The sequence below is a fragment of the Python bivittatus genome, unplaced genomic scaffold (genome assembly GCF_059951505.1).
Source record: "Python bivittatus isolate LINGU-HERP-01145 unplaced genomic scaffold, Pbiv_v1 ctg000560_np1212, whole genome shotgun sequence".
Classification (NCBI taxonomy): domain Eukaryota; kingdom Metazoa; phylum Chordata; class Lepidosauria; order Squamata; family Pythonidae; genus Python; species Python bivittatus.
The window spans coordinates 7,246,193-7,268,251 of NW_028277083.1; the positions used below are offsets into that span (position 1 = coordinate 7,246,193).

Consider the following 22,059-nt stretch of genomic DNA (forward strand, 5'->3'; position numbering starts at 1 on the left):
CAGTCAAAAGGACAGAGGAGCTGTTTTGAAATTATCTGAATGTAGGAGAACATTATTACACATAATTTCACTTTCATCAGTTCAATGTAGACGTTTTGCAGTAAGTAAACATTTATTAACAAAAGAGAAGAAACATTTCTTTCCTAAGATGAATCACCAGTGACACCAACTGGAATCTGAAAGAATACTTTTTTTTCCTTCCAGTCAAAAGCAAACTTCTGGACTGACATACTACCGTAGCTACACATTTGTTTAATGTTGGTATATTGAATAAACCACAATGGCTGGGTTCAGCAACATGCTCAGCTGTAAGATAGTTTATCAGGGTTTGGCTTAGAGTGTGAACCCAGTCAATCCATTTGAAAAATATACACTTCTCTGTAACAAATCGAGTTTGGAAGTAAACACCTGATCACTGGAGGGACAGAAAGTATTTCATCAATATTTCTGCACACGCACATTTCCATTGGAAGCCTATTCTTGTGGCATAATTAAGGGATGTGAAAATGCATGTAAAAGTCTAGTGTTTTCCCAAGTATGTAACTTTTCATCATGCTTTTCCCTTTCAGGATAATCAGCATAAAGCAAAAGGCATACCGAAGTTAGACATAGTAACCTGCAAGATGCTTTGCTGCTAAAACCTCTTTTTAGTTTGCATGTGATACGGCTGATTTCTCCAAGCAACCAAGTTACTGCCCATTGCTGCACCATTCACTGCTGCACAGAGGCACCTCTTTACTACCCGCCATAGCACTATTTAGAGGAAAAGTTTGCTGGCATCTGCACCTTGCTTTAAGGGTTCATATTCCTTTCCCTTCATCCTCCCTCCTGTCCCAAAAGAGATGGACCGGGGGATTGCTATTTGCTGGACAACTGCTAAAAGCCACAGTGTCTTTTTGCATTAAATATTAACACAGTTCATCTCCCCCCCCCACCATGCATACCTCTCCCACCGTTGCAGCTCTGATTCCAGGTTTAATTTCCATCTCTCAGACCACCAAAAGAACATCTCTTTGTCCTACAAATCTCCCTATTACCCCTTTCCTTGCCTCACCCCAAGTATATCCCCCAACTCCAAAAAGGCCGCACCTGTGGGATTTCCACCTGGTCCATCACTGCTAAGATAAACAGGGCTTTTTCGTTTGCAGACAAACCCTAATTTATTCAAAAGGCCAAGGCTGCACCTCAGATTCCCAGAAAAATATAGGCCTCCACTTTCCAGCTCGCTGACCTCCCCATCCCCATCACTCCAATTCCAGAGGGTTGCCTATAGTGACCATCCATCCTTTATTATAAAGGCCAGGCCTTTATTTCAGAAAGCTGTCCTTAGATTTATTTATTTTTCAAAACTCCCGCTGCTCCTTTATTTTGGTGATTTAACTTTTCCCGTACAAATGGTACCATTTAACGCAGTCTTTCACATTCATGTGAAAAATATGGAAATGGAATGGTCTTTTTAAAATAAATTTACAGATACCGTTTGATTGTAGAGGTTTTTATTCAAACAGGCGTTTTTGTAAAGTTTTTCTTGGTTTGGCTCTTGAATTTTCCTTTGCAAAGCCAAGTTGTCAACATAAACCATCAACATTTTTTATCCTGACGAACCTCTTTCAGATTTGCCCCTTTTTCAGACTGGTCCGTTATTTTTCCCAAGGAAATACGGTCACCGTAGGATGTCCCTGTTGGATTTCTATCTGCCCAAGCCTCTCTGAGGGCCTTAAGGCTGCTTCTCACGCCAAGACATGTAAAGCCCCCGCCCGCTTGCCCCCCCCCCGCCCAATGCGCCGGGAAGACAACGTCCGTCCTTCGCAGCCGGTGGAGGATGATGGGAGTTGTCGTCCCGACGCCTCTAGGGAGGATAAGGCTCGCCACGGAGGGGGCCGCCCTTTCAAGCCCCTGCGCCCCCTCCCCGAGCCAAGCCCCGCGGCCGGAGGCCTCTGAGGGGGGAGGGAAAAGGGCGGGAAAGCCGAGGCTCCCTTATCTGACGGGGTGGGGGGGTCCCTCCTATTTCTTTCTTCCTTTCCTTCCCTCCCCGCCGCGATCCTCACCAGGGAATGGCAGCCATCTTGGTCCCCTCACGTGACTCCCCGCCCGCCAGCGCCGCCCGACGCTGGAGCGGCCACGTTTGAGAAGGGCACTTGCCCGGCTGCCTTTGCTAGCGAGGGGCGGGGCGAAGGGAAGCTAAAAGGCTCTGCGGAACTTAGCGGGCGAAGGGAAGGCGCCTGAGACCAGCCTTAGGGTTGGCAATGCGTGACGCTGGGCACGAAGCGTGAGCTTAGCCTATGCTGGTTTTTAGCCAACAAGCTATTGTGGCTTAGCTGCCAGAACTCAACTTTTACAGCAGTGTTTCTCAACCTTGGCAGCTTTCAGATGTGGGGACCCCAACTCCCAGAATTCCCCAGCCAGCAAGCTGGCTGGGGAATTCTGGGAGTTGGGGTCCCCACATCTGAAAGCTGCCAAGGTTGAGAAACACGGTTTAAGAGGCTTCTGACTATGCCATGACATTGCAGTGCAAACTCGGCTTAGGGTGGCTTGTCCAACAAACCAGAGCTTAGGGCGAACACAGCTTATAGTCAACTAGCCGTGACTCGGTCCGATGTTGCAACTGAATCATAGCACTGCTCCGACTCTGTGTTCCCCCTCTAGGTTCATTGGGGCCAATGGAACTTGTAGGGCGGTGTCAAAAAACATTCGACTCCAGAAACTAAGAGATGCCCGTGTTTTGATAACCAAAGAGGGTAAGTAAGCAGCGAGCAAAAAGCAAACGTGTGAATCCAACTGAAGTGTTCGATTTTTAAAATGTCCCCTGACCGGTCACTGTCTCAGAGCGTAGAGGTGAAGGGGATCTAAAGTTAAAAACTGACGTCTGCATTGTTTAATCATCCAAAATTATCCTTGGCATCACAGAAGGGAATTGAGGAAGAAAACGAACCCACACGCATACACATATACACAGTTATTTTTTTTTAAAAAAAGTTTAATTGTATAATATACTTAAAGGAGATAAAAAAGGACAGGTGAAAACCAATATACAAAAATAAGGCTTATAATGGCATTGCATTCCACTCAAACTAAAAAAAAGGCAACCAAATATTAAGAGAATAAATAAATATGAAACATTAAATTACAAAAGTCATCCTGGCACTTGTAAACAGAAGACCATATCTGTTAGAAGATTTGATATTTTAGAACAGAAGTTCTACTTAAATTACTGAACAAAGTAAACATTCACTTGTACTTAAAAACATGCTTCTATTTACATACAGCCTATTGCTAACCCCACAGCACACAGTCAATTTCGATTACCTTTAGCATCGACATAACATGTAAACTGTAGCCTAACATGCAAAGTAATGTCCACAATTCTTAAGTAAGCTTGTGAATCTTCGGTTCAGATCTTTTCAGCCTTTAAGGAAGATGTTCAGGTCAGGCAAGAGCATTGAAGAATAGATTTAAAACCCCTTCAGAATGCAGTAAATTATTTTCATGGCAAGCACTTGCATTACGCTATTCAAATTAGCCAAGGGCAATCTTTAAAACCATGATTGGTTACATCACAATTTGTGGCTTGTCTACTTTTACTGTGAAAGCAGAGCCAACTTCTGTACTACAGAAGTTCACTCACTCCTATTTCAGTCCCCCTTCTTAGAAGCATACAAAACAAGTCAGAAATACAAAGCATTTGTGCAAAGTTCAAACTAGATGCTTGTTTTGCTCCTCATAATCAAGTTGGGGTTTGTTTATAAATCCTAGTTTAGTCAGGATGAGAAATCAAGTGTCTGGGGCTGGATACGCTTAAAACTTTACATTGCTGATTTTGTTTATCCATCTGCATGCTGCTTGTCTACAGTAAACCAGGATGACCCAGCAAGTTTGGATTATCATTCTGTCAATAATCCTTGACATTTTTTTACATTGGCATCAAGACAGCCCCAGTTCCAGAATGTGACTTTAAAACACTGCATGATGTAACAAAAGCTTTAGAAGGTGTACACATAAGTTTACAAACATCTCAGTATAAATAAATGTATCCATGTATAAAGCTTTCTCCCAGCTTTGTCGCTGAACCTTAATTATTCAATCCATGGGAATGATTTCAGTGGCACCACATTTGAAACTTCTACTATTGGCAAAATATTAATATCAATGTAACATGTAAAATTAACATCAGACGTTAACTGTGACTAAATACGCTACTAGGATAAAGCGCTATTAAACTAAAAGCGGCACACAAATTTATTTCCCAACATGGTCTTGTTTGATTCGATCTTTCAAAACCACCCTGAAATCCACTTAGCTTTTTCCCTCTAAAAGAGTATTTACATAAATACAATTCTTATTCTGAAATGGTTTTGTTAATCTAGCTTTTCTGTGAAATTAAATAAGGCTTATCTTATGCTGTAAATTTAAAGACAAGAGATGGACAATGCTAAAATTCTGTCCCAAATCACTATTAGCAATGTTCCATCAATTATTCAAATTTTGTTTATAGAGAACACCACCAGATATCTGGATCTAAAAAGAAAAATGAGGCTGCATTTACCAAAATAAGCTCCCCCACCCACCTAATTGTTATCATTTGTAAAAGGTGATATTTCTGGTCTGCCTACTATAAAATCAAGCCTTATAGCATCTTTTAAATGATCTTTCACAGCATGCTCAGAAACAAGACCATAGCAGGAAAAGAAGGTGGGTGGATACAACATTTATATCCTATGGCTAATAGCATCATTGCTGAAAGCTTAAAGAAATATACGTTCAACAAAAGCCAAAATGGAACCTCCTGATTTCCATAGGTCTGAAGTGGCCAAGAGAAGCTTTGTCTAGTACAAAAGTGCAGCAATCTTTGGAGACAATCCACAGAGCTGAGACCAAAGATTTCCTTTTCAGAAGTGCTTTGAATAATCACAAAGCGTGACCGAGAGAAGCAGGAATGCAAGATGTATAAAGCAGTCACATTTCAGGGTTACTTATTGCACAATTTAAAAATGCAACCCAGGTCCAAAATGTTTTTTAAACAGTCCCCATGAAAACATCTACTTGAGGGAGTAAGCAAAGAAGGGAAGCAGAAACACCCAGAGCACAAATGCTCCTTCTGGAAGGCTCTGCCTTATAGGCATTAATTTTTCCATTCCAGGGACAACTTCTACGTCTGATCAATAGGACAACGCACAGACCTGTCAACTCAGCCCATCAACCTGCAGTCCAGCAGGAACATCTGGAGAACATTGAAGGACAATGCTAAGCAACTTCCTAGCCTAGGGAGTGCTGCCTCCTTAGGTTGTCGCAACATTTGGCTTCTTTCTTTGGATTCTTCCTGCATATACTCCTGAAAGGAAAAATCAGAAATAACTCATTCTTGTTTACTAAAGGGTTACTAGCTTAGAATGCCTACTGTCTGTCGTAAGCAAGCAGTTTTAAAGCAGATGCAGGTTAAGTGTCAAACTGTGTATAGAAATAAATTAAGGTTGTCCATGAAACTGAAGAGAAACAGTAGCAAAGAGCCATTTGCAGCTTAAGCAGCTTTGTGGGGAACTTCTAAGAAACACAGCAGGTCCGCATTAAAATTCGGGATGTAGCCCATGGCTTTATACAACAGATATACCTGACAGATTTTAAATTACTTTGTCAGAACACATCACAGATTGCAGAAAAATCATTTTGATTTTTGTTGAGATACAAGAAAGTTGTGGAAAAGGCAGGTAGGTAAAACCACTGGAGGGCTGGTTGGCTGACTTTTAAAGAACTTGGGTTCATATTGATTTGATTTGCATATTGTGGTAAGTCATGGCTTATTAAATAAACCATAATTAGTCATGTTCATTCAACACACTACAACCACAAAAAATGCTTCCCAATCCAGAATGGCTGAGTTCACTCTCTGCCAAAACCAACCGCCATTTTGGCTTAACTCAATGGGCAAACCCAGCCATATCTTCAGAGCTACTATGAGTTATGTTGGGATTAATAGAAGATACCTGGAACCCTCATCTGGCAGAAAGAATAGTAAGAGACAGACTTTGCTGGACAGACACCACCGGAAGCTTCCTCCAGTCCCTTCTACCATTCAGGATATGGATGCTGAACTGTGGAGCTTTTAAGTTTGGGGCCCAGATATCAGAACTAGCTGTCTGTCTGTCTGTCTCTACAAGTGCCCCATCTCTATGATCCTTCATGAAGGGTTCTCAAGATGACCTCATTCCCTGTGGTCATGAAGAGTATCCAGTGGGGAGGGGACCTTTTCAAGGAGAAAGTTTGGTTCCAATGATGGAATTTGCTTCCCTGGGGAGATGCGCATAGAACTGGTAATCATTATGGTCTAACAGAATTTCTCTGGGGTGGGGAGCCCTGTGAGGGTCATGGGGGTGCTTGTAGTTGTCACCTAAGGAAGGCAACTCATGTATTTTTAAAAAATGTTTCAACGTCACACTAACAAGAATAAGCAAGCAATGTTTTTTTAAGAAACAGATAAATCCTTTCTGCTTTTTTTTCTAAATTAATGTTAGCTTTCTGAAACCCTTTGTCCCTCATCAAAAAAAGTCCACATGCACAGCACCATCAGTACCCAAGACCTTCTCAGGCCACACACTCCTCATCATATACATACATTATGATGTATGTATGTGGTACAAACATGCATAATAATGGGAGGAACAGGTAAGTGTTCCAGCCAGGATGTTTTAGTTAAAACACAAAAACCCCACATTCAAGGCACCTCGTGTTATCCACAAATGAAACACAACTAAAAAATATTCAATCTGCTCAGTTTCTGAAGCTTTGCTCAGAGTAGCTACTACAGCGGACTATAATGAAACTGAGTCGCCTATTCATGCAATTGGTGATCACGAATTTTTTATTTCGTGTTCTGTTCGTTCCAGTCGGGGTTAGTATAGCACAGTTAGAGCAGAGCTGGCACACCAAGAGGAAATAAAGCATCTGCTGCTTAAGCTTTTTCTACTGAGATGAAAAACATACTCTTTTTCTTCTTACGTGAGATCCCAGCACCCGCCTTTGTGTACACACCTGAAAAGGCCTTGTTAGGCACTCTGTTGTCTGAGGGTTTCTTTCTATTTTGCTCAGCCCCCTTCACAGAGGTCTTAGGGGTTCTGATTGAACATAAAAGGAGTTAATAAGTCACCTGCATCCAAGGTAAATGCTACTTCCCAACATACCCATGACAAGAGGTTCTTCACCGGCAAAAAAAACATCGTTTTCTCCAAATACATCATTCCAGAAGTCCCATGGATGATGCTTTGGCATGACATCAGCCTTCTCCAACCTGGTGCCCGCTAGATGGGTAGATTTCAACTTCCAGATGGCTCAACTGTGTCTATGGCTGAATCAGGTCATCTGGAAACGATCAGTAGCCCCATCCCACATCTAGAAGACACTCCAGTTGAGGAGGTCCTGCATTATATGAATGAATTTCCTGCTTGCACGTTCTTTCCTCCCCATTCATACTCTGTTTTAATTTATAAGCTCCATCTTTATTGAAACGGACTTGGAAGGAAAGGCAACATTTCACTGGTGCAAGACATACCTGATATTCTGAAAGCCACAGTTAGCTGGGAAAGATGGCAGGCCAGCCAACTATTTGATTCTATGAAGCTTACATCGCAAATCACAGTTCAGTTTTGATCTACAATCAGGGCTTGGAAAGATCAAGTCCTGACAATTTCTGGATTTCAACTCAATTGTTCAACTCAATTATGATTTTTGGCAAATTTCAAGGTAATTTATGAGGAACAGGGTGTAACTGGGAGTGGGGAGCATGTAAGCAGGTGTCTCGTTCATTGCATCTAAACCAATCTGTTGTTTAATACTCTTATTTGATTAAATTGCCGTTTATAAACCCATTCCTGAACCCAAGCTGAACCCAAAAACAAAATAATACAACAGAATAAATACTGTATTCATAGAGTGCTACAAAGATGGAAATGAAACTTCAAAGACCCTATATGACTAACAGGTATGCGACAAGAAATGCTAGATCATCATCATCTCGGTAAAGAGAACATTAGCATTTCATATCAGGAAATATCTGTCTTACCCTTGTCTGGACAGCAGCCTTTGAATAGGAGCATTTTGACCTTGGTTTGGCTGAAGAACTCTGCAGAAAAAATAACATATTGATTTTACAATCATAAAGGTTGCTTTCTGATCAAGCAGCAGTAGAAAGAGAATAATGAAAACTAATAGAGAATTCAGGATGGAATAGAACGGAAAAAGCAAGGGACAAAAAAAAAGAGAAATTGTTGTGAGCCCCCAGGAGTTATTGGGAGTTAGGAGGCATACAAGTTTACTTCTTGTTGTTGTTATTATTATTATTATTAAAAATGTTACAGACCTGTTTTCGAAGATCTTTTGCTTCCCAATTGTTTTTTTATTTGGAATTCCCATTTCAGCAGCCCTATTGGGGAAAAGGTGCACATGAATGAAAACAAGACAATAAAACAAGCAAGCATATGGTTGGCTTATTTCTATCTTTATTATGTACAAAGCTATAAACTGGGTAGATTGGTTGCCAAATGGTGTACAAGCAGGATGTATAGACAGCTTTAGAAAAGACAAGATTCTGAGCATTTTCCGATATGAACCTCTGAGCTTAAAGTCTTACACAACTCAAGACACCCTGATACAATTGTTGCTTCCACTATTAATGATAGTTGAAGTTAACCAGGCTTTTTCTTGGTTGCAAATAGGTTTACAGATCTTAATTAATAGGAAATCCTAGCATTTTAGAGGGGGGAGAATCATGAAATAAGATAATGCAGTCACCAGAAATTCAGTTACCTGAGTTTACACTAATCATACTAAATCAATAAAACAATACAGGTAGTCCTCAGGTTATGATCACTTGTTCAGTGGCTGTCCAAAGTTACCATGGCACTGGAATTATGACAGGTCCTGGAGTTCTGGCTGCCACAGCGTCATGATCACATAATCATGATTTCTGATGTTCCCTGCCAGCTTCCCATAAGCAAAGTCAATGGGGAAGCCAGCAGGAAGTCAGAAGATGTGATCACGTGAGGTCCTCGCTTAATGACCCACACAGTCCTCATTTAACAAAGGCAACTGGGACTGCCAGAATTTGTCACTTAGTGATATGGTCACATGACATTTTGCTTTACAATTGTGTCACTTAATGATGGAGTTCCCAGTCCCAATTGCCGTCATAACCTGAGGACTACCTGTGACTGGAAGAGAAAATTTAGAACAGATTCCCAATGTTTCATATTAATTGACAAACCTTAAAATACAAACTACTTTGCCAACACATTTATCCCTGTGTGCTGATTGCATGGGCATGTTACCGTTTCCCCCACGTACTTTATGTATTTCTTTCTATCCAGAGACTTCTGCGTGGCTGTAGAAAGCGTCACTCTCTCTCTCGGGGACTTGGCTTTATCCTATATACCCAACAATTAGAGACGTTGGTTTTATTACAAGCTAATTTGTAAGATATTACTTTTAACAAAAACAGCCTTGCCTAAATTACAATTAAAACCAGTTGTAATCCCAGCAGAAATCATGCATGTCGGCAATAAACTGTATTTAAAACCAGTATTGAGTTTTCAGGTATACTGGGATTTGGGGCCCTACGTTCAACTGTAAAACACAAACACCGCCATCAGCTCCTTAACATGAAATATCTATTACAGACACATGCACGGGGTCAATCTGTACAGACCTGCTCTTCAAAGTCACAAAGAAAACAAAAAGAGATGCTACTGAATGCAACAATCACAGTTAACCGAAGGGCGGCTGCAACGCACCAGCTGCCGAAGCATTTTCTCTTTGCGAATTTCTCGATCGTGACGCAAGATGTTCATTCTTTCGGATGCTTCCATTTTGAAGAAAATATCATGAATATCATATAGTGCTGCCTGCAGCTGAAAAACAACAACACCACCACCAAAACTAAACTTCAAATGCCCCAAGTTTTGCTCCGGTAACATTCACAAGAAACATACGGACACCACACAGATTGGATCCTGAGGGACGATTTTCGGTGGATTTCAGAAAAACTGAGGCAAATTTAATTTAAGGAATCTCAAAATGGACACCAATAACAACATTTTAGGTTCCCAGTTTAATACAGGAACACTTTGGTAAGTGCCCTATAGAGCCTCTGTTAAAGACTTCAGTGGAAATCAAACCACATTGGGCAGTGAAAGATTTTCACCGTTGCTGCCCCTTGACACTTTATTTTTGTTTTATCTATCTTTTTAATGTGTGTGCATATCCCTTTGGGTCATTCTTGATTCTAGTGACTGCTTGGACAAGTCCCTGCAGTTTTCTTGGCTACGTTTTTGGAAGCGTTTTATCCTTGCCTTCTTCCTAAGGCTGAGAGAGAGGGACCGGCCAAAAGTCGCCCAGCTGGCTTTGTGCCTAAGTAAGAATTAGAATTCCCATGAAGTGCCTAGACCCACTACACCAAACTCATGGCTTATAAGAAGTCAATATTCAAAGTCTGTGTTTGGAACAACTGTTTTTTGTGACCATGAACCAATCTCGGGTATACCTCTATACTTTACCTGAGCTACCACTCTCTCTTGTAGATTGGCATCCTGAGCTGGAACGTTTCCTCTCTTCAACAGAGCTTCGGACTGGAAGTTTTTGATGAACTCCATTGTATCCTACAAAATGCACAAACGTACATGCTTGTCGTGGCAGTACAACTCTTCTCATAATGAATTCAAACACCAAGCCACTGAGGCCATCGTTGCTTTAAAGAAGGCAGGTTAGTTCCTTCAAAGAGAGTATCTGCCAAGTATTCTTTTTCAAGGAAAATTGATTAGGAACGGGACGGTGCTAAACCAGGATTTCTCAATCTTGCCAACTTTAAGATGAGGGGACTTCAACTCCCAGAATTCCCTAGCCAGCCATTGTTGGCTGGGGAATTCTGGGAGTTGAAGTCCACTCATCTTAAAGTTGCCAAGGTTGAGAAACATTGCACTAAATAGTTTCTTAAGCAGGCCCCTAACGTTTTGGTTTCATGGATAAACCAACCACCATTGGCCTCCTAACTTTATCTATCCAAAAGTCAATTGGAAACTGAACTGAAAAGCTGAAGCACCACTTTGATCCTTCATTCCTGCCCTCTCAGAATTTAACACCGTGGGATTTGCATCTAAGTAAACATGCACCACATTACCCCACAGGCTTTGAGAAATTGCAGAGAGAACTTTCTTTCACTCAACTTTGCTTTCTTTTCTTTAAAAAAAAGTCTTTAAAGCCAAGCTACCAGTGATTCAAGTATATCTCAAGGTCAGCTCAAAAACATCTGTTTTAAAATTAAACAAGGTCTTTGCTTCTTTGGAGAGTGATAGATGAAAATAATCAACAGCTACAAAAATGTACAATTAAACAAAGTATTGGAGGTGGCCTCTCCAACATTTCTTCCAACTCAAAAAAAAAACAAAAAACCCCACCCTATAATTCTAAGTGCATTTTTTAAGAACTGGGGAATTTATCTGACAATTGCTCACTGCCCAGAGTCACCTGGTGAGATGGGCAGCCATACAAAATGAATGAATGAATGAATGAATGAATGAATGAATGAATGAATGAATGAATGAATGAATAGGTTTGGAGAGAAGATAAAAACTGTTGAAAGAAGTTGGGGAACCTCCATCCCTCCAGATGTCACTGGTTCCAGCCCCTGTAGCCACCATAGCCCGTGGCAGGAATGATGGTAGTGGGGGTCTAATATATGTAGAAGAGCACATCTTCCCCCCACCAAGACACATACTGGGGGGAGAGGTGGGAAAATAAAGGGGAGAGCTTTGGAGGTAACATTTGGGCAGCAAAGATGAGATAAGGAATGCCAGTGGCTTCAGGTTTCTGCAAATCATGCAAGTTTCTAAAGGAGCAGCTGCTGCAGATAAAGGAAGGGAGAAAAAGCATGCTCGGTGTTAATCGTGCGTACATGCACATTCACAGCCATAGAGCCCATGTAGCTGGTTCCTTACGTGGACAGTTTGCCTGAGATGTTTTAGCTTCTCTGTTTGCAAGAGTCTTCTAGTTAGAAATCCCTTGGCTAGAGCAGAGATCTTGTTCAATTTCCTTTTCATCTCAGGACTGTACACCTTCAAGAGGAAAGGTAAAATCACGTAACCATAAGGCTATCTCCCCCATGAGCTTGCATTTAACAACTGAAACAAAGCAGAAGTCACACTCTGGGGTCTTAATTACCAAATCTGGTGCTATAGCCTTTTACGCGCATTTCCTGGGAATGGCATACCCAACTCCCTCACACACATACCATAGCTGAGATGAATTTATCCAGTAATATAGCACATTAATTAAAGAGCAGTGAATAAATAGCTCTTTATTTGCCAATGAAATGTTAATATTCATTCCTCTCGGATTTATTTACCAACACATTTCTTTAAATCCCCACCTGAGACCACCTCATTTTACTCCTGTTAATAGACCTGGATACCGAAACAGGTTTTCCACTTGCTGACTGCTCCCAAAGGTAGAATGGAGATCCAGCAGGTAAACTGGGTACAGCAGCATTCACAAAACCTACGTTTAAAAAGTGTTAACAGTTGATATCATAATTAAGTGAGTATCAAAATTAAAAATGTATGTTCGTTACACGCTATTCCTCATTCCTGCTAGCTAAAATATTAAGGATTAGATCATTATGCCGGCTGTCTGGATCATGGAAATAACCTTGTTAAGGTTCAGTTCTGTCTTCCAAGAATTATTAGAGGAAGGAAATTGAGAGTTTCTGTGGCTTTTAGTTCTTAACTCCATATAGTCAACACAGGAAAACACATGAATATCAACCAAATATGAAGGATATGTTCTTCGTGGTTTATTCACCCTGGACTACATATTCAAATCAGTATGTACAGCTTCTGCTTTTACCAGCACTCTCCAAGTTCGTGCTATGGACAGCTTCAACTCGAGTCAGCACAGATTCCAACAAATGAACGTCGCTGATCTTTCTCCACTCCAGAGCCACACCAACATCAATTGGGAGAATCCCACTTTCAGCTGCAGCGTTTTTTTCTTCTTTTAACCTTCGTGCCTGCTCTTCTATCTCCTGACCATTTAAGAAAACAGAGATGTTGGTTATGACAAGCATTTGGAACGTCTCAGGACAAAACGTTGCTCCTTAAATCCTGTTTTTTGGAAAGTCAAGGAGTGGGGGACACGGGCTGACCACATTCAAGACGATTCCATTCTCCCAACCTTGTTGCTGATGGTAAGGATATCTCCCTAGATATATTTTCATTAGAATACTATCCAATCAATTGTCCCTACTGCTTTTAACATTTTAAAATTCAAGGTGCCTTGAGATAGTTTGTAATAAATCCTGGTAGGGAGACAGGAGACAGCATCAAAAGCTGAAAGAGACTAACATGGAAAGTGATCATCTGCAGAACTTGCAATGTCTTGCTTGAAAGACGCTTATGTGCAAAACCCCCCACCTTTGTTAGCTTTCTTCCCTAATCTGGCGTCTTCCAGCTAGGCTGGGATTACACCTTCCATCCTCCACAGCAAACACAACCTTTGCTAGCTGGCCATGAGGAGAGCCGTAGTCCCCACACATCTGAAAGCTGAGCAAATCTGATATATATATATAAAAAATCCTTTTACCTTTTTTTGTAAGGAAACATTTGTGGGACCAACCACCATTCTGCCATTTGACCACTATGCCCAGAACTCAGCTCTGGCTTCTACACGGTTGGAAAGGAGGGGGGCCATAATGGAACCTTCTCAATGTTTTCTCACTTTCCCCCATCCCACAGAAACAATTCCAGCATTCTAAGAAGACTTCACAAGAACTGGGGGATAGCTAGAGAACACAGATCTTTTCTTAGAGGAGCCCAATTCAGTCCAGGAAACATTCCATCAGGACTGTTTTGGCTGTCCAGCTGGATTTGGGCTTACCAACAATTAAATGACCAGACTACCTGTTCCTCCTACTCCAACTAGGTTGGTGGCCTTCAAACTCTGTTGCAAAGCCTTAGGTGAACGAGCCTAAGGCATGCTGACTACCGCAACCATCTGCCTCTTGCTGGCAAAACAATTCCCAGTTGCTTCTCGTACCATTTGAGGCACTGCAGCAAGGTACTTAATGATGCTACAGCCTCCCGGGAAGCTCTTCCCCCATCTCCAGACTATAATTATCCAACAGCCTGGCCTGATATTTACTAGGCATTGTTTTCACAACAGAGATACTGGCCTCCACCCAAAACAGTTTTGTCCCTACCTGGTGCATCCCAGATAGGTTGGAACTACCCTTCCCAATGTTCCTCGGCTGGGAATTCTGGGAACTGCACTCCAACAGATCCAGAGAGCACCAAGTTGTGGACGCCTGATCTTGAGACTCCTATCCAGGTTTTTCGATCACAACAGTTTGTTCACCTCCAGAATCCCTGCAGATTCAGGTTTCCGGAAAAGTGGAAAAGGTCAAAGGTCTCTACCCCCAGGGTTAGATTTTATTTGGTCCTCTCACCTTCTGCAGCCTCTCCTGTTCCCGCTCTTGCTCTGCTATCAACAACAACAACTGCTGGGCATGTTGCTCTTCGAGCTTCTGCCTCAGCTCTGCGAGGGCCCGCATCTTCTGCTTTAACGCCTCCTCTTCTGAAAAGCATCCGTATAAGATATAACCAATTCCTGTAAAACTCTGCGGTCTTACACAGCACGTACAGTAAACTTCCTCAATAGACTTTTCAAGACAAATGCTACCCACTCATGCAGGAACAGCCTCCCACTTGCAAGCTGTGTCACATCTGAGAAGGTTCAGTGCAGGGCAGAACAAGCATCAACTGGATGTCCCCTTAGTTCCTGCGGGAAAGAGCAGTTTTCAGGCCACCCCTAGGTAGAACATCCAAGTTTGGGAACGTCTATCGGTGGGCATCTCAGGAAGCTTTTTTGGGTCCAGTGGAAATGTCCCAGGCAACTCTGATGGTCTACCCACCCTATAGCATGGAATTAAAAGCATAGCTAGACCCAGCGAATGCCAAGCCTGCCCAGACAATTTTTTAAAAAATAATGTATTTTTCTTATCTATTTTTTAATTGGATTTATAGGGCCGCCCAACTCACACAATGTGACTCTGGATGGATGCAATAGTATGTGGGAATGACCTTGGGAGACTGGGCCCAGAGACACTGCCTAGGGAACAGTCAGATAAGAGACAGCATAGCCCACAGCTGGACAGTGGGTGGGGCAAGAGGCTCAGATGAGACCCTCCTAATTTCTCGGAGGTAAAGGAGACAGCGAGAGAATTGTACTTTCAGACCTGCAAGATTCTGCTAATGTAGCTTTACAATAAAGTAGAATTAGCTCATCTGTTGTATTTCCTGTCTGGTCTACCTGGTAAGGCTGACATCAGCTTACAACAGAAAGAAACAATAATAGTGCATTTTATATCTTTCTATCTATGTACCTATGACACATAAAGTAAGGCTGACTTTAATAGGGAAATCAGTTACTAACCTTTATGAACTCCCACTCAACTGGCAGCTGCAAAACTTTGAATCTTTCAGCAGTTAGGATAGCATTAAAAGTTATCATCATTATTACGTTAGCTGCCCAGTCATATGTCCAAGATGGGCGGCCATATAAATCAAATAAATAAATAAATAAATAATCAATCAATCAATCAGTCAATCTTGTGGCAATCCAGTTAGCATTCAGGAAATTCCTCCCTGAAATGTCTATTACTACTTTGAAGCTTCAATCCTGTACCTATTTCCTCAGGAGCAAGCCCCACTGAAAACAGTGAGGGACACCTACCGTCACCAAACAGACTTTTGTCAAGGCAAAATGCCACTGATCTACGAGAAGAGCCTGGTATCAGGGCTATGGACTTCAAGCAACTAATGCAAAAGAGCCCATCCAAACCAACTCAGGCTCTCGGTCCCACCTTCCACAACATCAGGTGGTGGCTATCCATGAACCACCATTTATAATTTTTCGCAACTTGAAATGGTTGATGTGGCATCCTTCCAGAGCACTGTGGGGAACTGAAGATGACAACTTCCATCTGCCCACTGCTGCTGTTGAGTCAGGTCACAACTAAAAGGAACCACCAAAATAAGAGTTCTACCACAAAAAGAGAGCCAATGGGCTACCACTAGAAGAGGCCTACAAGCTGGCAATTTCCTAAGACCCTTCTCAACTGTATTTAACTAATATAACTGAACCCAGTAATACAATATTTTAAAAACCCCTCTGAACATTTTGAAATCAACACAAGCTTACTACAATGTCTATTTTCTCACCTCTGAGACATTGTGGTGTTTCATTCTTGGCATCGAGTACAGCTCTCGTTGGATAGCTCTGATTGTGCGGCCGTCGCCTCTCTGGTGTGTCAACTTCTGTAGACACAACCCATGGCACGTTCTCCTTCTGCACGGCATCCACATCCAGCTCAAGTCTACGTTTCACCTTTTCCAACCCGTTTTCTAAAATCTGCTCATTTCCAAGAGTCACTTCCGGGGTATCCAGCAGTGGCTTACTCTGCATTTGCATTAATAAGGGAGATGGGCTTGCTACATCGTAAGATTTATTGAGCTCCATGGGCATGCTGCACTTGGCTCTGTCTGGCAGGCTCTCGGTCTTAGCTGGATTCTGGGTCAAGAGGGGACAGCTCACATATTGTAGCTCCTGGGGGCTGAAATTTGAAAGGCAACTGTTTGATGTCGTTCCATTTTCCAACATTGATTCTCCCTCTATTGTAGGATTGACAGGGAAACTTCTGCTTTCTTGTTGATTGGGCGGGAGCTGGCACACTTCATTGCATTTGCTGACAACTAGTTCATTGAAGGTATCTGAAGAGCTCTTGCTAAAAGCCTGAGCTTTGTGGGGACAAATGGGAACGAGATCCTTAGACAGTTTTGGCACAGGGTCAGAGGCCGTCTGCCTTTCACTGGCATCCTGAACGATCAAGTCTGCAGCTCTTCCCTTTTCTTTAGGACTCAACTCATAGGCATTCACAGGGTTGGTAATGACGATGTGCCCTACTGAAGAGGGTCTGGGGCGTCTCCTGTGCATCTTGGGGCTCATACTTGGCTCGGGACTGGGCAATTTTGAGTAAGAGCCTGTGAGGCTCCGGAGGATGCTGTCCCGTTCAAAGAGAGAGATGTTTCTGAAGTCTTCATCCGAATCAGAGTCCAAAACAGGAGGTGTTCCAGACCTCATTGGTATATCTACTTTAGAAAAACTGGATGAGGCTATTCCACTGGCATTATTTTTAGAGGCTGGGGAACTTTGAGGAGAAGCACTGGCCTTAATAAGGTTTGACTTCTCCTGGGTCAGAACTGGAGTACTTCTGCCCGTAAATTTTCCTCTCTCCTTCCCCAACTCGTTCATTTTAACTGCACTGTTTTCTTTATCAGGATGGCTTTCGCTGTTATTTCTCTTTGAACTGCTTCGCAGGCTGCGTCGGATTTGTTCTCTCTGAATGTACTCCCTGGATTTTTTTAAGAGGTTCTGAAGGCTCATTATGTATGGGTCTGGACCTTCCACATCAACTAGGACGGGGTCAGCGGACTCTGTCTTCACAATCTCATTTGAAGGAGGTGTGCCTGGAAGACTGGAAAATGTACCTTCTGGGCTAGTTCTCTTCTCCAAGCGGTTACTGCAAGTTTCCTTTGGATTATGAAGAAGAAATGGTTCAGTTCCTGCAAAAGTGTTCCCATCTGATGCACCCTGGGTATCTACCGGCTTAACATCTGGGGTCTGTTTAGGTTCTAGACATTCGCTGAAAGCAGTAGAATTTGGCAAAACGTTGCATGGTTCTGTTGCAAAGCCATTCAACACTTTGGATTCTAAATCCAAATGAATGTTCTCTTTCTCAGACTGATCTAAATCACTTTGGCTGGACATTTTTTTCATCTGTCAGAGGGGAAAAAAAAGAATTGACTTAAAGTACTAGGTTAAAAAATTAAGAGATTGTTCTAAAAGAAGTCCCAAAAGCATGTAAAAGGCATACTGGATAGGATCCAAATAATCGGGAGCTAATGATACAGTCATAAATGTTCACCCACTCAAGCCTTTACCCATTTCATTCGTACAAACCTTGGGCTTTTAATTGCATTTTAGGATTGATTTTATTGTACACCACCCAGAGTCTTTATAGAATAGGGCAGACTAATAAATTTAAGTAATGCATGGCAAACAACTTTTAGAACTAAAAATAAAATCAGAACCAGATTTGAAAGACAAAGTTCAAAGAAAAAAGAATCTCAGGGGCTATAAACAGGATTTTAACCATACCTGAAATAGAAGTCAACTGATCAGTTGGTTTACAGATGAAAGCAATTTTTTGGCAGATGCAGCAACCTAACAATAATCCTTTAGTTTGGTCTGTCACAATTTTTAAAAGCTCTTTTTTTTAAAGTAGAAAGAGCATCATGACAAAGGAGTAGCTTAAGTTAATCAGACAATTGCTCTTTAGCTCTGTTGCAGGCACGTCTTAAGACAATTAACTGGGTGAGAGCTACAGCATGGTTAAAAATACATACTGTGTAGAAGAAATGTAAGTGATTATTATCTTATTCTCCCCACACTCTTGCCACATCTTCTGAATCCCAAGCTAGGTAATGGTTGCCAAGTGCACACTAGTAAACATAGCAAGAAATTGAATAGATTTCTGTTTGGGCTCCTGTTATTACTCCAGCTCAACAAGCTGAACTAACAAGTGAGCTAATTTAAAGAAACAGAACTGCATTGTTTGCTGAAACACACTTTCGTTGTGCCCGTCAAGGACCGTGAAGACCTCATTCACAACTTCCAGTTAGCACACAGATCTCTCTAATTCAGTAGAAATGGTGTCGATACTTTAAAGTGTCTGATATAAAAAGAAGACACAGAGAATTTATGAGAGGGAGGGGCAGACCCCCGTGCCTACTTATGTAGGTCTGTTACAGCAAAAACAACAAAGAGTTTTCAACTCTTAGCAGAACTACAAGATTTGTTCCAGATCAAAGGTGCCTAAATTCTTTATCTAGCAAAAGTAAACTTGGCCTACAAAAAGGTATGCTCCAAAAAATCTGCTAGGGTGTTTAGGTGCCCCAAAATTCTTTATCACATTAAGATATACAAAAGAAAGAATCATGGTTATTTTACATCAATGTATATATCTTAAATGTCAAATTTCAACTAGTACATCCATTGAACAGAAGCTGTCATTTTATTTATTCATTCATTCATCATGTCCACCCTGCATTTATATCCTGCTTTTTCTCCAGGAGCCCAAGTTAGCTTATGTGGGAGCCTCCCCCAGTGTTATCCTTACAATAACCCTGGGAGGTAGGCTGGCCTGAAAAGTCCCCTAATATATTCTGTGGCTGGGGGGAACTTGAACTTATCCAAATCAAATATCTTGTTCCATTCTGGTACACGCTCAATATTTAGTATAAGCAGCCTATCCTTGACTGTGTTTAGTTAGAAAGCCTTCTCCAATTGCCATCCTGAAATCCTACTTTAATCTCAGCAGGATTATTTAATGTAATTTAATTATTTAATGTAAAACTCACAGAGATTTTGCTCCTTGAGAGCAAATGAGCGCAGGCACCTATTTCCTTCCAAATTTGCTGCAGATAAGACAGCTCCCCTTCCACCTTCTCAAAAAGAAGTGTTTCAACTTACCTGCACATCGGCCACAATTTCCTCAACGCGCGTCAGCAAAATCCTTTGCTTGGAATTCTGTCGCCAGCGTTCTAAATCCAGAGCTTTCTGCCTGTCCTGCTGAAGTTCTTTCTTTTTCTCCAGAGTCAGCTATAAAAGCAAAGGAGAAAAATGATTATCATCCTCTATTATTTATGAGTTCATACTTTATTTAATGTCATCGATTTACAGTCAGTGCCCCCAGAAACTTCTGCACAGTCCATGGGGGGAAAAAAAGTTTCAAATTAGGAATAAGATTGTAAAGTCTCAGAAAAAGATACACACATACACACACACACACACACACACCCATAGAAGCCAGACCCAAAGCCTTCTGAAAGCAATTGCAATTAAGCAAAACTTCACATTTCTAGAAATTTGGGGTTAAACGTCAGCAAGTAAAAAGTAAATAAGTTTGGTTTTGGCCCAGCCCTTGCAAAGAGTAAGCAGTGGGCATATGAACTCTTGTAAAGAACTATTAAAGATTTCCCCAGTGGACATTCTTAGTGATTCTTAATTTTTTAATGGAGGAGGGAAAAAACGATTTGCTCTAAAAATAAGGCAAAGCAAGACAGAAGTCTCATACATGCAGCAAGGTGTCAAATGTAATTTGAGTTTACTCACTTTCTTTTTACCATGGATACAATAAGCCAACTTACCAGAGGAGAAAGCACAGGAGCCCCATTAAATCGAATAAGGGAAACGTTTTTGCATTGAGCAACAGGAGACATTCCATTCTCCATAAGCTCTCCTTGAATCCTAGCCAGGTGCTTCTCGCAGAATTTTTCATATCCCTCCATCTTAATGCAATTGAGCTGAAGAATGAGAGAGGCATACAGAAAGAGAGAAAACAGACCCTTTTGCAAATAACAAGTAACAATACTGAGTAACAATAAGAATATATTGTTATTCTCTGCTATACAATTCCCTGGTTGATCTGCCTCTGTTGTTACTACTGGCCTGGAAAACTGCACTGCCAACTAAAGGAACTCTGCAACAGAGCTCTAAAATTATTACGGAAATCAGGACGAAAAACTCAGTGCTTGAAACCAAAGGAAAGCAAGTCTACTTTGCCCAACAAAACTACAAAACTCTCAACTCTTCCAGGCAGCCACAGCCCACAACAGGGTTCAATTCTGACCATATTAGAACAGGTTACTGATAAAAAAAGGTTCTAATAGGAATACTTACTGCAAAGACAAGCTTAAAAATCAATGTACCCCCATCCAAGAGGATGGCACTGTCCCTGTTATACAGTGACTACAAAGTTAAGGAGGTTCCTGGCATCGATTTTAGTCCCCAGTCATCCCACTCCTGCCGCCTCGATCCCCAAATCTCAATCGAGTCTTTGCAAGGATCTTTAAAGATCTGCTCTGCTGTCAGAAGCAGGTGATCGGGTGCAACCCCCTCCTCCATGAAGCTTCCCAGTTGACCTTTATTATTAAAGGCTTCTGTTGTTGTCATTTTTACTAATGAGGTTTATTTATCCCAAGAACAAACCCCTTCCGACCCCCCCCCCATACGCTTTGGCATCTTTAAATCAGGGCTGGGATTCCAGAGTAGCTTGACTGGGGGGGGGCAACGCCCCAAAGCTGAATAAACAGGTTCCTCCCCGTCTCAAGCGCCTGGCTGGGAGGTGGGGGGATAATTTCAACCAAGGCCAAATAAAGCTTAAGTAAAAATGAAGCTTAACATTAAGTACAGCTTAACATTAGGCGAAGCTTAACCTTATATGCAGCTTAAACGGCCCTCCCCCTTTCTCTCTCGGCGGACCAGGCCTCCGACCACGCTGCCGACAGCAAGCTTGCAGCCCCCCGCGGCTCCCCACAAAGCCGTCCCCGGCCGCCCCGCTTCCAAAGAGCGCAAACTGCGCGCCTTCAGCGCTCCTGCCCGCCAAGGCCGGCCCTACCCATCCCCTGGCAACCCTGAACACGGCCCGCCTCTTCCGGCTTGAGGCCGTTGCAGCCTCCCACGGCGTCTCCGGGCAACCGAAGGGAAGAGCCGGAAGTCGGGGATCGCAGCGGGCGGTCTCCAAACTCTTGCATTTTGGGAGTTGTAGTTTAAACAGGAAAGAGGCCCTCCAGTGGAACTGGATTCTCGGATGGAAGTGTAGTTTTCTTGGCAACCTTGTGGAAGAGGATGGCCATTGTCTTCTGGAACTGACAGACATTTTTTGAAGTTCTAGTCTAGTTCATGTGGGTGGGGATTTTCTGGTGGTCTCTCATCCTAGTCCTAACCAGGTTTCCCTCGGACAGTTTTTCAAGCTTCTTGCGTGCCATGGTGGTGCCCAACGGATTAAAAGAGTAAAAGAAAATCCAGGAGAAAACAATAGAAAAGAAAAAGTTTCTAGTGGGAGACTAGTGGGCTTCCTTGTGCAATCGATTGCCCCCTGTGAAAACTGATTGCTAGGCTAGATGG

The 22,059-nt window shown here is 42.2% G+C and overlaps 2 protein-coding genes across 5 annotated transcripts in view; both read right to left on the reverse strand.

The window, feature by feature from the left end:
• VPS35L (VPS35 endosomal protein sorting factor like) overlaps nucleotides 1-2,128 on the reverse strand; it is a 46,616-nt gene extending 44,488 nt beyond the window's left edge. For both annotated transcript variants that reach the window (XM_088148105.1, XM_088148104.1), the window contains exon 1: nucleotides 2,049-2,128. In XM_088148105.1, coding sequence (XP_088004231.1) covers nucleotides 2,049-2,065 — 17 coding nt within the window. In that variant the 5' untranslated portion in view covers nucleotides 2,066-2,128. The remainder of the gene's footprint in view (nucleotides 1-2,048) is intronic.
• An 871-nt stretch (nucleotides 2,129-2,999) lies between these two features.
• On the reverse strand, nucleotides 3,000-21,571 carry CCP110 (centriolar coiled-coil protein 110). 3 transcript variants are annotated; one of them, XM_007437914.3, is made up of 15 exons: nucleotides 21,369-21,571; nucleotides 20,301-20,456; nucleotides 19,624-19,752; nucleotides 16,254-17,868; nucleotides 14,480-14,607; nucleotides 12,883-13,060; nucleotides 12,407-12,534; nucleotides 11,976-12,092; nucleotides 10,539-10,640; nucleotides 9,777-9,893; nucleotides 9,331-9,410; nucleotides 8,348-8,410; nucleotides 8,051-8,110; nucleotides 7,024-7,106; nucleotides 3,000-5,329 (listed from the first exon to the last, which is right to left on the reverse strand). In XM_007437914.3, the coding sequence occupies exons 2-15, from the start codon at nucleotides 20,439-20,441 to the stop codon at nucleotides 5,277-5,279; spliced, it is 2,994 nt and encodes a 997-aa protein (XP_007437976.2). In that variant the 5' UTR covers nucleotides 20,442-20,456; nucleotides 21,369-21,571; the 3' UTR covers nucleotides 3,000-5,276. The 3 variants fall into 3 exon arrangements, with proteins under 3 accessions (XP_007437976.2, XP_025028756.2, XP_025028755.2); XM_025172988.2 differs by having other exon boundaries at nucleotides 3,000-7,106; nucleotides 14,480-14,604; XM_025172987.2 differs by having other exon boundaries at nucleotides 3,000-7,106.
• Nucleotides 21,572-22,059: the final 488 nt, after the last annotated feature.

Coding starts and splice junctions, on each gene's coding strand:
- CCP110 (XM_025172987.2), bottom strand. CDS start 20,441: ATGGAGGGATATGAAAAATTCTGCGAGAAGCACCTGGCTAGGATTCAA. Junction 14,608..16,253: donor AACACCACAATGTCTCAGAG/GTGAGAAAATAG, acceptor GATGCTTTTCAG/AAGAGGAGGCGTTAAAGCAG. Junction 10,641..11,975: donor ATCTCAGGCAAACTGTCCAC/GTAAGGAACCAG, acceptor TGCATTTTGTAG/GATACAATGGAGTTCATCAA.